This window comes from Phacochoerus africanus, chromosome 9 (assembly GCF_016906955.1).
Source record: "Phacochoerus africanus isolate WHEZ1 chromosome 9, ROS_Pafr_v1, whole genome shotgun sequence".
Classification (NCBI taxonomy): Eukaryota; Metazoa; Chordata; class Mammalia; order Artiodactyla; family Suidae; genus Phacochoerus; species Phacochoerus africanus.
The window spans coordinates 13273025-13289866 of record NC_062552.1 but is presented as its reverse complement, the minus strand read 5'-3'; the positions used below and the strand labels follow the sequence as shown (position 1 = coordinate 13289866).

General features: G+C 42.1%; 1 protein-coding gene across 2 annotated transcripts in view; it reads right to left on the bottom strand.

Moving 5' to 3' along the window:
- Positions 1-16842, bottom strand: part of CAP2 (cyclase associated actin cytoskeleton regulatory protein 2) — a 140318-nt gene that overhangs the window by 79497 nt on the left and 43979 nt on the right. For both annotated transcript variants that reach the window (XM_047796176.1, XM_047796177.1), the window contains one exon: positions 8519-8596. In XM_047796176.1, the coding sequence (XP_047652132.1) occupies positions 8519-8596 (78 nt within the window). The remainder of the gene's footprint in view (positions 1-8518; positions 8597-16842) is intronic.

Below are 16842 nucleotides of genomic sequence, written 5' to 3'. Positions count from 1 at the left end.
AGATATCTGTACACATGCATCTCTCTCTCTTTTTTTCTATACCCAAGTACAATGAAAACAAATTCAGCAGTTAGATTTGAAAGTTTTCTTGTCCTTCCCTGGATGCTACTGGGACATTAGCCCAGAAAAACATGAGTACTTAAGAAGATAATATATTTCCACTGAGATAGACCTCATTTTAGTCAAGCCAAGTTACCCAGTCTGGCAGACTGGCTAAATGTCCACCAAATCTGTGAATTCCTCCCTCCTGGCATGGAGGTTGATTAAATTTCTCAACCTCCCTTGCACCTGGGAATGTCAGAAAGACTGAACAAAGGTAGAGAAGACACCTGGCCCATAAAATTGTCCCAGGAATGATCCTGCAATCTCCTTCCCATTTTAGTGGCTGAGGAACCTAGAGCCAGGTAAGGGCTAAAAGATGAAAGAAGCCTGGGTCCCTGAACGATCATACATAAGCCTGTCAACCAGAAGCAGACCTCATGTGGGCAAGAAAAAAAAAGGCCTACTATGTTATGCCATTGACAATGAAAGACTTTCTTTCTTTTTCTGCATTTTAGGGCCGCACGTGCGGCACCTGGAAGTTCCCAGGCTAGGGGTCGAATCAGAGCTGCAGCTGCTGGCCCACACCACAGCCACAGCAATGCAGGATCTGAGCCTCATCTGCAACCTACACCACAGCTCAAGGCAATGCTGGATTCTTTAACCCACTGAGCGAGGCCAGGGATTGAACCTGCAACTTTACGGATACTAGTCAGATTCGTTATTGCTGAGCTACAACGGGAACTCCTTAAGGACCTTTTCTTAAAGCAGTTGGACTGCCCTAATACAGAGTTCTCCTACTCCATCACCTGACCCTCGCATGCTTTTTCTCATTCAATCCTCAAAGAACTCTTGGAGGCAGGAACTATTATCCCTATTTATAAATAAGGAAACATGGGCTAAGAGAATGTAACTGCCTTCCCCTAAGTGGGTACCTTGGCAAGTTGGTTTGGTTAGAGTGGCTCAGTGGGAAGGTCTTGTGAACTTTATCAGATTAACTTGCCAATAGTCACCCAGAAAAAGATAAGAGAGTCTCAAATTTAGGTGACACAGATGAATTCGTTTTTCTTGCATTTGGGTTAGCAGCAGGAATGAGCAGAATATCTGGGATTCAAATCCAGGCAGGCCCAAGTCCAAAGTTTCCACTCTTGATCACCCTCGCACATGAACATGTTTTATAAAAATCGCAAACATATGGGCACAAGCCCACTAGTAACCTGACTCTACCAATGCACCTAAGTAATTAGCTGAAGTCTTAAGATTAATGCTACTAGGCTTTCTTGCTTAGTTTTAAGATGAACAAGTTATCAACAAACTGGATTACTGCCCCATGCCGGAGAAAATCCTTAGTGAGTGAGTGCTCTGGGCAGAGGGTGTGCATATCACTAGAGGGAGGAATGGACGTGAGTCTCTCATCTGCCTTTCGCTTCCAATTTTCCAGACTTTTTAAACAATGAAGGGACAAAATTAATTTTAGATTCCTGGTCTATGCACAGGAAGGCACTAGCTCCTTTCAAAATGCAAGGCCAGGATTTTCCTGGTGGCTCAGCCAGTTAAGTATCTGGCATTGTCACTGCAGCAGCTTGCTGTGGCACAGGTTCGATCCCTGGCCCTGGAAATTTTGTACACCGCTGGGTGCAGCATACAAAAATAAATGAATAAAAAAAATAAAGACAGAAAAGGAGAGGGAGGGTAGAAGAAATGTTCTCTTTCACTTCTGGAGGAATAAAAAACGCAGACTTCCTAGTCTTTCTAAGAGAATAAGATCCACAGGCCAGTCAATGACCATAAACAAATTTCCCTCTAGTGGGAAACTTAGCGTTAATTTTTTCCCTCTGTGTTATCAGTACACATGAATTCCATACAAACACACACACACAATTTCAACTGTCAGGTCTTAGGAGCATAAGACACCTTGGAAAAAATATGGAAAGCGTGCGTCGGAGGGAAATCAACACCTGCTGTGGTTGCAACAGATGCGGTTCTCTATCATGCTGGGGCTTCCCTTCTGCCTGAAATTCACCAGGGCTAGAGGCGGTGAGGCCCATTGGGACACCTCCCGAAAACCCCCCCGTGAGAGATAGCCTTCCTTGAGCATGGTGCCCATCCAGGGCTTCAGAGGCAAGGGTCGAGTAGAGGTTATGTTTTTCAGCTCAGGCCAGAGTTTTGGGGTCACCCATGGTAGAGATGATTAAAGATCATGCTTCATCTCTCTCCCAGGTCATGTGAGATGTCCCCATGCCAAAAAGCACTTGCTTCCCCTCTCGCTATTAGCTAAACACTTTCTGCAGTTCTATTTTGCTATGTAACTCCTACAAATGACTGCGCAGTTGGCTTTTATTACGTGTATGGTCTGGGAAAAGAACTCTGGATGATGAGTACGGTAACCGCGCCAGGTCTCCGTCCCATGGCCAGGTCATTAATGTGTCACTGAACTTCATTTTTCATCCTGTGAATTAGAAATGTTCTATTTCCCCTTAGGCCCGCCTGGTGTAAAAGCAAATGAAAAGCTGAGTGTACCGGGGTCCCCTGAAAAATCCAGCACACACGGAAGAGGCGTGTCTTGGCCATTTTCCATGGGCGTCTCCTTCTATCAACTGGAAAAGGACTGGCTTGATGAATGATCTCTGAAAATTTTAACAATGATACTGCACGGACGAGGACGATCTTTTGGCCAAAGATCACTTTTGTAAATGACCACAAGAGGAGGGAAGAAAAGCCCCTGAGATGTCTTATATATGTTTTATAAGTTATTCTGCATCACAAGCATTGTAAAATGTATGTAATATGACACAGGTGCTTTCAAAGTGCAAGAGGCCCTTTGTACCCACTAGTACATCATGAAATTGATTCACTGGGACATGAAGAGTTTTGGGAAAAAAAAAAAAGAAAGAAAAAAATTGGATTTTACTTCCTCTATGATGTCTTTCCTAATCACTTTTATCTACAAGATCCCTACTTTCTTGAATTTTGGCAGTACTAATGGTTTATACCTTGCTTGATTAGCTATTTGTTTATACATGGTAAATATAAAAGCTTAGCAATAGAAAGGACTAGATGAAAACTATCATAATGAACTACATATGCTAAGGATACCTGTTGTTTTGCAAACTGGGTGATGAAATAGAAATACATTTTTTTTTTCCTGTGGGTCAAAATTGGAAACTGGATGTCATCACTGTCAATCAGAGCTATAGATGAATCTCTTACCTTGCTTCTCCAAGGACAAACAGAGGAGTGAAGGTAGAGGAACTGGGAAGCAGGGAAGGAAAAATGAATGGTAGGGCAGCTTCACATTTTGGTCTGAAGTTCACGGCCTTATTTAAAAAACCAGTTAACTGTTTTAGAGCCCAGCCAGGAGAAGGGAATCAAGGTGATCTGTATGAGTTGTCTATTGCTGCATAACAAATTAACCACAAATATAGTGGCTTAAAATAATATTCATTTAGCATCTCTCAGCTTCTGGAGGTCAGGCATCTGGGCAAAGCAAAGCTATGTGCTCTGCTCAGGGCCTCACAGGGCTGAAATCTAGGTGCTGGTAGGATCACATTTCCATCTGAAGCTTTGGGTCCCCTTCGAGGAGCATGTAGTCACGGGCAGACTTCTGTTCCTTGCACTCATAGGACTCAAGTCTCTGTTTTACGGTGGCTGTTGGCAGAGGGTCCCTCTCAGCTTCTAGAGGCTTCCCTCTTACAAAGTGGTCGCTCATGTCTTCAAAGCCAGCAGGAGAATCTCTAGGCACGATGGCAGTCTCATGTGACATAATCACTGGAGTCACTATGTCAGCACCCTGATCCTTGACCTAATCAAAGGATTGATATCCCATAATTTCACAGCTCACTCCCACATTCAAGAGGAGGGGATTATACTAGGCACGTACACTAGGACTCTTGCATGTACATTAGGACTTCATGGCTAATAGAATTTACCAAAAGCAACAACCATCAAGCATTTAAAACAACAAATATGCACCAGCCTCCTGCAGGGTATGAATGGATGTCCCACCTACAAAAAGCTTCCACAGTCAAATGAATCTGTGAAAACACAGGTTTCAATAGCGTTTAACATGCTTCTTCACTAAACAGAGTGTGGGATTTTTCCCAAACATAGTTAACCCAGGAAAAAATTTTGAGTTCATGCCCAGTAAATCCATCACTTTATTAATATTAATATTACTTCGGAAGCAGTTGTATTAGGGCTCTTCGATAGTCATTTTATTTCCACTATGATGCCTTTCCTGATCACTTTTATCTACAAGATCCTTACTTTCTTGAATTTTGGTAGTCCTAATGGTTTATACCTTGCTTCCGTTAGCTATCTGCTTATACTTGGTAAATATAAAAAAAAAAACTTACTTTTTGATGGTGACCCACTACAAAAGTTAATCTTTTTGAGGGCTGACACTCTGGCGTGAAGCAACAGTGAAGAGTATTGGTGATCACTGTGTGGTGGTGAAGCATGCTGGTTGAGATTTCTGGGGATCAGAGTTCTGGGAGGCAATTCATCAGCTTTGGGACTGTAAGAAAACCAGGTATCCTCTTTCTGAACCTCTCCTGGTTCACCTTTCAATTGAGAGAGCTGCAAGAGATGATTTCTAAGATCTCTTCCCATCTAACAACCTATATATGCCTTTCTCCAAGTCCTGCCCCATCTCCTGGATATTTTCATGGTACCTAGCCCACAGTGGGCACTTGTATTTGTTGACTGATCAACTGCAAGCTCGCATTGCTGTAAGGAAGTTGCTAGCTTCCAGCTGGCCAGGCTGCTAAGCTCCAGTCTGGGCATCTAGCTTATCCAACCCTCAGACCACATGTGGCTACCAATGTTGGTTTGGCCTTGCCTTATGCGTCTATAGCATAAGTGGTCCCCTTCATTAGCAAGATGGGAGGTACACAGGAAAGGTGCTCTTGCCCTAAAATATTTTCCTTTCCCAAAGCTTGAATTCCTATTCATTTTCTACCATTTTCTCTCAGAGCCCTACAACAGATCTAAGTAAATAATTATATGAGTAACTGTTTAATAACTCATCCTCTAGAAAGTAAGTCATCTTACTTTCAGACATACATTGGACTATAGGGTGAGCAAGAGATAAACCCCTACTGTTATAAGTCACCAGGATTTTGGAAATGTTTGTAATGGCAAATAACACAGCCTGCTTTGATACAGACATGCTAGGAAAAAAGAACATGAGTTTGATATTTGACTACAAAGGCATTTTGAGCTGGCAGGGATTTCAAGTGGGGATGCCTACGTCTTGTTGCTCTAAGTGTAGCACCAGCAGAATCAGCATCACCTGTTAGAACTCTAGACTCTTGGGTCCCATCCTAGATGGACTGACCCTGAGTCTGCACTTCAACAAGATCTCCAGGTGATTCAGATAAAGGTTAGAGTTTGAGAAGCAGTGGTCCAGAGGCAGCATGTGAAGTAAATCTGAGGTTGAGGCGTAACTGTGGAGCCACCCACACACTGCAGCTCTCCGAGTGTAGTCTCTGGGCCAGCAGTATTAACATCATCTGGGAACATTTTAGAAATGCAGATTCTTGGGCCTCACCCAAGATCTCCTGATTCAGAAACTTTGTAATTGGGGCCCAGCAATCTGTGTTGTAACACCCCTGCAGGTAATTCTCATACTGCTAAAGTGTGGGGACCACTACTGTACACCAATGAGAGTTGACACTGCAGGAGTTAATATTCTCCTGAAAGAAGATAGGAAGACAGGGACAATTAAAACACTGTTCCTATGAGAAAGTACAACCTGCTTTATGATAATCTTCTTTATGATGTCTCTTCTAGAATGCACACTGGGAATATCTAGGCCTGGTGGACTGTTTCGCTCCTCTGGTGGTAACGTCTCAAACCTGTTTTTCTATTGAGTGGAAGTGACTAGGCCAGTGCTCTAGGTGAAGATGGAGGGGACAGAAAGGGAGACAGGCATAAAAAAACTGCTTTGTGGAGTTCCCGTCCTGGTGCAGTGGTTAGTGAATCTGACTGGGAACCATGAGGTTGCGGGTTCGATCCCTGACCTCAATCAATGGGTTAAGGATCCGGCGTTGCCGTGAACTGTGGTGTAGGTCACAGATGCAGCTTGGATCCTGCATTGCTGTGGCTGTGGTGTAGGTCGGCGGCTACAGCTCTGATTCGACCCCTAGCCTGGGAACCTCCATATGCTGCAGGAGCGGCCATAGAAAAGCCAAAAGAAAAAAGAAAAAAAAAAACCCAACTGAAAAAAACAACTGCTTTGCATTTTGTCCACCTGATCCTGCTGGGGCTCATCACTCTTGGAACACTGTGATAAGTGCCACAGGGAACATTACCAGCACATACCACTCCTGGGTTCATGTCCCCTGAAACATCCATTTCTCTTCCTTTCATCAAGAGTACATGGATGCAACTAGAGATTATCATCCTAAGTGAAGTAAGTCAGAAAGAGGACAAAGACCATGTGATATCACTTATGTGTGGAATCTAAAATATGGCACATTGAACCTATCTATAAAACAGAAACAGACTCATAGACGTAGAGAATAGACTTGTGGTTGCCAAGGGGGAGGGGAGAGGGAGGGGGATGGACGGGGGGTTTGGGGTTAGTAGCTATAGACTATTACATTGAGAATGGATAAGCAGTAAGGTCCTACTGTATAGCACAGGGAACTACATCCAATCCCCTGGGATAGACCACAATGGAAAATAATACATACAAAATTATATATATATAATTATAATTATATTATATATATATATAAAACAGAGTCACTTTGCTGTATAGCAGAAATTGTCACAATATTGTAAATCAACTATAATTTAAAAAAATTTTTAGAAAAGAATGCAGTGGATAAGAAGGGGCAGTTCCAGATATTACACCCAAGAACCTGCATAGCCAAGTGCTGAGCCACACAATATCACTGACTGTGCCTTATTTGGGGATGCCACAGTCCCAGTGCATTCATTCAGTCACTCACTTTATCATCCAATATTTAATGAGTAACTTTTATGTGCAAGGCCAGTGGAGAGGCCCTTTGTTCTGCACTTAGAAAAGGGATTGAGGGAGTTCCCATTGTGGCTCAGAGGAAACGAATCTGACTAGTATCCATGAAGATGCAGGTTCAATCCCTGGCCTTGCTCAATGGGTTAAGGATCCAGTGTTGCTGTGGCTGTGGTGTAGGCTGGCAGCTGCAGTTACAATTTGACTCCTAGACTGGGAACTTCCATATGCTGCACCTGCAGCCACAATGGAACAAGAATATCTCCATCCCTACAAAGCTGACTGCCCAGGCTGTGTGCTAACTCCTTTCCCATGAAGGAAGGGACACATCCATCCAGCTTGGGGATTGACAGCTCTGGAGGTAAGTCAGAATCACCTTTGGAATCTTTAAGCTCTTAAGGCCAAGACCACTCTTCAGACCAATTAAACCAGAACCTCTTGGAGTGAGATCCAGGCATTGGAATTAAAAAAAAAAAATTCCACATGATTCCACTGCATGGGAGGGGCTGGGAACCACTGCTCCAGGGAGGGTCTAGGGTCTCAGGTCTTGATTCTTTATGGAACTGAGCTTCATCCCCTGAAAGTCAAATCCCAGCTTCCCAGGATTTCAGCTCAACTTTTTCAATTTCAGGAGTTTGTTTTAGAATTTAAAGTAAGCTATTAAATTTAAGCTGTTGTATTATAATGAATATTCAATCATATATTTATAGCGTGGTTACCAAACTTCAGATGCAGAGTATTTAGTCAAAACAATTATTTTTTTCTTAACAGGGTATGCTGGTAGTAAGTAGATCTGCTTTTTAATAATTTCATTCATTACTCACTGACCTAGCCTGTCAATGCCATTTATTAAATAGGAACTAATCAAATTCATACATACAATGTACAGATGATGACAGATGTGAGCCATTTTTGATAACAAAGTAGCACCAAGTATGAACTAAGAATCATAAGTGGAGTTCCCGTCGTGGCGCAGTGGAAACGAATCCAACTAGGAACCATGAGGTTGTGTGTTCGATGCCTGGCCTTGATCAGTGGGTTGGGGATCCGGTGTTGTTGTGAGCTGTGGGGTAGGTTGCAGACACGGCTTGGATCCCGAGTTGCTGTGGCTCTGGCATAAGCTGGCAGCTACAGCTCTGATTGGACCCCTAGCCTGGGAGCCTCCATATACCACGGGTGCAGCCCTAAAAAGACGGAAAAAAAAAATCAGAAGTAAACACTTCCTTGATTATTAAATGGTTGTGGAACTAGTAAAAAGAACAGGCTACAGACGACATTAATAAATGTCTTTTAAATTGGTGTCGTCAATTGTTATAGGATGAATTGGCCATAATAAGACTATGAAGACAGAAGAAATGTTTCATAGTAGGGTCTGGACTGGAGACAGAACCTCTCCTATTCAGGATTTCTTTCACAGTAACTGGTTATGTTGCTCCCTTAATTTCTGTCTTGCACTGCTCACTCTCTAGGCAGGCCTGGCTCAGGATACACTCTTACCTCTTGGGGTTGTTGGTACTGAGAGGCCATCAGAAGGAAAGCTCTCTGGGCCTGGAAAGCGCTATGCACCATCTCTGCCTAGGAACAAAAAGGAAGAGGAAACTTTAATTGTTTGAGCTCCTAAATAGAGAGTGACCATATGATCCAGCAGTTTTATTTCTAGGAATATGCCCAAGAAAAATGAAAACACAAATCCACACAAAAACTTGTAAACAAGTGCTCACAGCAGCATATTCATAATAGCCAGGATGTAGAAAGAGGCAGACTGTCCATCAATTGATGAATAAACAAAATGAGATATAACCATACAATGGAATATTATTCCACATTCAAAAGAAATGAAGTGCTGATACATGCTACAACATGGGGGGGACCTTGAAAACATTATGCTGAGTGAATGAAGCCAGTCACAAAAGACCACATTTGTATGATTCCATTTATATGAAATGTCCAGAATAAGCAAATCTACAGAGACAGAAAGTAGATTAGTGGTTGCCAGGGGCGGGTGGGAGGGAGGACTAGGGAGTGACTGCTAATGAGAATAGGGTTTCTTTTGGGGTGATGAAAATGTTTTGGAATTAGACGGTGGTGGTGGCTTCACAAACTTGGTGAATATACTAAAGACCATTGAATTGTACACTTCAAAGGAGTGCACGTCATGATATGTGAATTTTAACACAACAAAGCTATTAAAAAACGTGTGAGCCCCAAAGTGCAACTGTTTTCCAAAGGGTGTCTCTCTTGTCCTCTTTCATGCTCCAATCTGTTCCCTACTTTAGAGTGGAAAGAAAGTTGTCCCTTAAGCCATTCCCATAAAGATATGCTCACCGAGGGCTAGTGGTTTCTACAATGGTTTAAAAAGACAGATCTGGAAACTTCTGTGCTACCTGGACTCAACCGACCAAAAAGGAGTTGAGTAATGGGAATGTCTTTAAACACATGGTACCATATTTTCTTATCCTTACCTTCTACCTACTCTTAACTAATTAATTCTTTATATTTTAAATTTAAAAAGTTACAGAAGAATACCAAGAAGAAAATAATTCTAAATATTCACGTTATACACAATTAGTCATTTTTGGCAAATTTCTCTAGTAATGAAGAAAACTGGAGTTTGCACTATGGTGCAATGGAATCACCAGCATTTCTGCAGCTCCAGGATGCAGATTTGCTCCCCAGCCCAACACAGTGGGTTAAGGGATCTGGCACTGCCACAGTTGTGGCTTGGATCTGATTCCCCGCCTGGGAACTCCATATGCCGTGGGATGGCCAAAAAAAAAAAAAAAGAGAAAATTCATACCTTTGTTTTCGTGAGACAAAGCATAATGATTTAGAATAATTTTTTTTTAAATGCCACAAGCTACAAAGATTAGTTTTAAAATGGCATCATGATCTAGAAATAATCATTATTAATATTAGATGAACATCATAGCAGCCACTTTTTAAGATATAGACACAAAGAGACTTTGGTAAAATGGGACTGTACGGTAGGTGTTATTTTTCTCAATAAAAGTATAGATTTTAATTATAATTGAATACTGAAGATGAGAAGGAAAAAGGTGACAACCTTCAAGTAGAAATTTCTATACTATAAAAATTGTTATGCCCTACATGCTCATTCTAAGGTAAAAGACAGACAATTTTAAGAGATTGGAGTAAATGTGTGTTTATTTTTTTTTTGGCATAGGCAAACTTTTTAATTTTTAATTTTTTTTAAGATTTTTACTTTTTCTATTAGAGTTGATTGACAATCTTCTGCCAATTTCTGCTGTACAGCCAAGTGACCCAGTTCATGTGTTTATACTTTAAACTACATGATACAAATTTAGACAATCCTGATTGACTCGCTGCTGGGAGATAAGTACGTTCCCACTTCTTCCTTTCCCTGATCCCTATCTTCCACATTTTTTATATGTCTTAGTTATTATTTTTATTGTAACATTAATTCCCCTGGCTGTTGAGAACCAGTTTGATGTTTCAACATACCTAGTGGTTCTCAACGAGTGGTTTTACCGTGACCTCTCCAGTTTTAAAGTATTTTGATAATTTTTTATTGGCTGGACTCCCATTATGAAGTATGTTCTTCAGAAAGGTCTCATAGCTGCTTAAGTTTTTCAGTTGCAAGCATGTCTCCTCTTGTCTCTCTGTTTTCACATCTTGGCTGGACATGACATCCCTGGTCCCTCTTTCTCACCATCCGCAGAAAACGTGGTGTAGTTCATGCAGCAACAGAGACATCTAAGCCAAGTGACCCTTGAAGAATTCTCTCTTTATCCTTGGAGTTAAACAGCTTCACTAAGTTATGTTTGGATTTTGAGCATTCTACCTTATATTTCTTGGAATAGATTTGGTCCGTTTTTCATTTCTCGGAAATTTTCTACTTTATCTTTTGTTCGATTTGTTAGACTCTCTACTCAGGGGCTCCAATTATTACAATCTTTAGATTGTACAATATTTAAATGTTTTCATATCGTTTAGATTCTCTCTCTGCCTTTCATTTCCTTGTCTGTCATCTGTATTTACTGTGATTAAATCAATAGTTGTCTCTCTTGTTAGTAAGCAAATGTTTAATACGGTCTCATAGCCATTAACGTTTCTAATTCATATTTCATTTCTGTATTAATGTTGCTTTGGGTCTTGATTTGTTAGGCTTCAATTTCCCTTTGCATTTCATCCTTATTGTTCTACCTCCTTAAACTTTTTTTTTTTGTCTTTTTGTTCTTTTTTTTTAGGCCCCACACACACGGCATGTGGAGGTTCCCAGGCTAGGGGGTCTAATCAGAGCTGGAGCTGCTGGCCTACACCAGAGCCACAGCAACATCAGATCTGAGCCGCATCTGCAACCTACACCACAGCTCACGGCAATGCCGAATCCTTAACCCACTGAGCAAGGGCAGGGACCGAACCCGCAACCTCACGGTTCCTAGTCAGATTCGTTTCCGCTGCACCATGACGGGAACTCCCTCCTTAAGCTATTTTAAAAATACATTTATACTCTTATTAAGTTTGAAGAGTCCAAGTTACACTCCTATTAAGCCATCATGAGGAATCTGTTTCTGTTCATTGTTTTACATTCTTTGAGGGCGAGCCCATGTCTTCCCTTTGCGTGCTCTGCTCTTCTCTGACACATTATTTTGAACCAACATGTGGGTGATTCCTTGAGTCTTTTGCCACCATACTGGAGACTGGTTTATTTTCCATTTCAAGCAAGTGTGTTCTACCTATTCTTCTAGGGCTTGATGGAACAGTGAAAGGAAAGTGCTTAGGTAATATTTAGTTTCCAGGTTTTTTTGTTTGTTTGTTTTTGGCTATGCCCATGGAATGTGGAAGTTCCTGGGCCAGGGGTTGAACCTGAGCCACAGCAGTAATAATGTCAGATCCTTAACTTGCTAGGTTACCCGCAGGGAACTCCAAGTGATGTTCAGTCTTTTTTTTTTTTTTTTTTCTTTTTAGGGGCCGCACCCATAGCTTACGGAGGTTCGCAGGCTAGGGGTCCAATCAGAGCTACAGCTGCTGGCCTATACCACAGCCACAGCAACGACAGATCCAAGCCACATCTATGGCTTACACTACAGCTCATGGCAACGCCAGATGCTTAATCCACTGAACGAGGCCAGGGATCGAACCTGCAACCTCATGGTTCCTAGTCAGATTCATTTCCGTTGTGCCATGAAGGAAACTACTGTTCTGTCTCTATTTGAGCATTTGGGTCTTGTTCATTCTTTTGGGAATATGTTAATCCTAAACCAGGGTTTGTTCCACATTCCTGGAACACAGACCATTCTGATGGAGTGGTCCTCTCAGACTTTAGATCATTTCTCCAGTTCAGGCCCCAGACATAAGCCTTTATTTCTACAGAGGAAAGCGGCCCCATGATCTCCTTGTCCTGTTTCATATTTTTCTCTCTTAATTTCTCTTAGGGTATGGCTTTAAGGAGATGAGAACAGGGACAGAGGTAGGAATGGAAAGCTATTCAGCCATCACTTACCAAAATACATTGCTTCAGGATGTTGGCTTTTTTGTTTAGTTACTATCAGTGAACTTTTAAAATTTTTTTTTCCCCCTCTTTTTGTTTGTTTGTGGGTGTAGGAAATTCTGATTCAATTTTATTTGGTCATAAATTTCTGTCTTTTATGCTTATTGATTTCATCTTTTATCACCTCCTGATTAGCTTCTGATTAGCTTCACATATGCTTTGCGGCAGTTTCTGTCTCTCTCTCTGCCATCTTGGATACACCATTTCTCTGATAGAGAGATAAGCAGTATAACCAAATTCATACATTTTCAAAAACAGATACCTAAAATAGCAGCAATAAGTTTAGATTCATTTCAACCCTGTGTCAATGTCAGACAATTTTCTGGGCTGGAAGGGTAAATGTATTAACAAACTGACTAGTTTTTGTCATTCTGCTTCATTGACACAATTCGGCACCTGAGAAATTTTAAAAATATTTACTAAAATGAGCACCTTAATCTAATTGTTTCTAACTTTTCTCATTGTTTTTCATCCAAGGTTTTATTTTCTACTGAGAAGAAAGTGCTTGAAATCAAGACTTGTAACCATTTACATTTAAAATCACGAATTCATCATCATCCACATAACAGATTAAGTTTTATGAATATTTAAATGAGGGTGTGTTTTCCATTTTGGAGTCTACCATCTCGTCTTTGTCCTGGTAGCCCGACTGCTGGGATTATACTGCTCAAAATCACAAATTTCGTACATACCTTAGGGAGATGGAGGACTTTCAGGTTTTACTGTTCTGCAGGGCTTTATGGTCTTATGAATGTGAAGCTCTGCGGTGCATGAATGTTTATACGCACATCAAAATGTACATTTTCAGTGGTGTAGAAGGACTTCTGTCAGTCTCTAATGACCGCATTTCCAAAAAGAAGATTATGAAATGAAACTTCGCACAGCTTGGATATAAATAAAAGAACTGCACTTCTCCCAGCAACAATAATATGGACGTATGGTCCTCGCTGATGACAAGTCTTGTGGAGTTGAATTATAGCTGCTGTGGGAAGAGTAATTTGGGATCGGCTGACTTTTGTAGTTAAAATTGCAGCTCAGAGTGGCATTAACAACATTTTGGTAGTTACCCCAAGATGAACACTATCACTGGCCTTTTAAATTTCCCCTAGAAACAGCGTTTAGCCTGTTGCTAATAGAACAATTTTCTGGCAGGTCTGATTAGAGACGATGGCCAATTTCATTAATTAGGCTCTTCTCCCACATGGCCCTTCACTCAACAACAGGGGTGGAGGTTGGAGCACAGAATGGCTGAATATCTAGCTCTTTGCTTCAGCTCTGCCTTTTGCTTTGCTCATGTAGACGAATCTCTCTCAGGATTCAGCTGTGCCCTTCTTCCAGCTCCCTGCAATTCTGGGCATGGCATGACTAGCAGACTCTAAACCACACTCATTTTTAACCTCCTCAGCCCACATTTCAAAGGCTTTTCACTCCACCTTTAAGATATTCTGATCCACCTGCTTCTTACTTCTGTAAAGTTCTATGCGTTCCCTCAGCCAGATCACATCCTATTTAGGAGCAGTTTCACTGAACCTGCTGAGTTCTGATAACTTGAAAGGGAGAATTTGGCTCACTCAGGCAGTTCAAAACATTGTGAAAGAAAAAGCCAAACGTAGGGATTTTCAGTAACGACAAATAATTGAGGGCTTTTGCTGAGTTTGTCCATCACACATGTGCAGGGCTCAGAGAGCCTCAGTGACCTTTGTGGGTATACATGCACATCTGAATGCCTAGGAGCACGTGTGTACAGAGAAGAAAGGGACAGTTCTGATTAGGAGTCGAGGCTCTGCATTTTGCTTGAACTCTATCAGTTATTACTCAGGCAGCCGGAATTATTGGACAACTAGGTTGGTGGACCATTTTGTTCTGTGGTCCCAGGGGAGAGAGCAGGAGAATGAATTTTGGTAATCAGTTTAAAGCAAGCCTTGGGACAAGCAGACACCAGGTAATGTGACTTATTTCCATCTAATCCCCTTGGGAAAGAGCTGGTTCTCTGGGGAAGCCCCGTCGATCTCTGAATATTCATCTCTGCACTGTTTCACTGGGAAAGGTACAGGCCACAGAGTACCATGTGGATGACAAAATGAACAGGTATAACTGGCAGAAAGGGTACAGGTAAGACTTGGAGGAGATGCAAAAAGCATCCAGCCAGGGTGCCTGTGCTGAAGGCATTTCCAGATCTTCTGAAACTGTAGCAGCCTTCTTGTTGAAAACCAGACAGAAAAGAAAAAGGAGACTTCTTCCTTTGTCTAAGGTCAGGGGAATGGGCATCTGCTTATTGGCTACAATTAGTGGGCCCTGGGAAAGTCACTGACAATGTCAAATTTTTTTTTTTGGTCTTTTTGCCTTTTCTAGGGCTGCTCCTGCAGCATATGGAGGTTCCCAGGCTAGGGGTCGAATCGGAGCCGTAGCCACAGGCCTACAGCAGGGCCACAGCAACAAGGGATCTGAGCCATGTCTGCAACCTATACCACAGCTCACGGCAACACCAGATCCTTAACCCACTGAGCAAGGGCAGGGACCGAACCCGCAACCTCATGGTTCCTAGTCGGATTCCTTAACCACTGCGCCACAACGGGAACTCCTGACAATGTCACCTTAATGTTCCTCCTCAATGAGTCTGCCAATATCACGTATTTCATAATTAGAGATATTGTATTTTTAAATCTTATTCCTTAGGGCCCTCTAATCTACTCTAGAGGAAAAGTCCCTTGAGTTTCAGGGAATGAAGAGGTAAAAGGGGAACTGATAGATGAAAGCAAGACAGGAAAATGGGCCAACAAAAGGCTGTCAAAGACAAGTTCCACCCACTCCACAGTTTTGCTTAAAACAAGATTAAAGATGCTTAATTTTGCAGACATGAACAAAAGCACTGATGCTACAAAGTCAGATTATGAAAGTCATCTGAATTGACATACAAAGAGCCATGAAGAAAACTTACACCAGCAGTTCTCAACCTTGAGTTTGCATCATAGTCACCAGGAGGATTTGCTAAAGATTGTTGAGTCTCACCCTCAGGGTTTCAGATTCAGTAGGCTTGGGTGGGACCAAGAATTTACAATTCTGACAAATTCACTTAATTAGCTCCAGGAGTTTCCGTTGTGGCTCAGTGGTTAATGTATCTGACTAGCATCCATGAGGACACAGGTTCGATCCCTGGCCTTGCTCCGTGGGTTAAGGATTTGGCGTTGCCATGAGCTAGGGTGTAGGGTGCAGATGCAGCTTGGATCCCAAGTGGCTGCAGTGGAGGCCTGCAGCTACAGCTCCGATTGGACCCCTAGCCCAAGAACCTCCATATGCTGCAAGTACAGCCCTAAAAAGCGAAAAGAAAAAAAAAAAGAGCTGTTGGAATTCCTCTCATGGCACAGGGGAAATGAATCTGACTAGGAACAATGAGGCTGTGGGTTTGATCCCTGACCTCGCTAAGTGGGTTAAGGATCTGGCATTTCTGTGAGCTGTGGTGTAAGTTGCAGACATGGTTCAGATCCTGCATTGCTGTGGCTGTGGTGTAGGCCAGAAACTGTAGCTCTGATTCAACCCCTAGCCTGGGAACCTCCACATACCATGGGTTTGGCCCTAAAAAGGAAAAAAAAAATTAGTTCCAGGAGTTTTTTGGTCAATTCTTTTGAATTTTCTACATAGATGACAATCATGTCATCTGTGATAAAAAATAGTTTCATATCTTCCTGTCCAATCTGTATGCATTTTAACTCATTTTCTTGCTTAACTGCATTAGCAAAGATTTCCAGTTTGATGGTGAAAAGGATTGGTAAGAAGGGACATCCTTGACTTAAACCCTATCTTAATGGGAAAGGTTTGAGTTTCTCACTATTAAGTATGATGTTAGCTGTTGGTTTCTATAGTCTTTATCAAGTTGAGAAAGTTCCCCTGCAGTCTTACTTGCTGAGTTTTTATCAGAAATGGGTGTTGGATTTTGTCAAACGCCTTTTCTGCATCTCTTGATAGGATCATGTGATTTTTCTTTTTCAGTCTGCCAGTCTGATAGATTATATTTTTGTTGTTGTTGTTGTTGTTATTGTTGTTGTTATTTCTTGGGCTGCTCCCGCGGCATATGGAGGTTCCCAGGCTAGGGGTTGAATCGGAGCTGTAGCCACCGGCCTACGCCAGAGCCACAGCAACGCAGGATCCGAGCCGCGTCTGCAACCTACACCACAGCTCACGGCAACGCCGGATCATTAACCCACTGAGCAAGGGCAGGGACCGAACCTGCAACCTCATGGTTCCTAGTCAGATTCGTTAACCACTGCGCCACGACGGGAACTCCTGATAG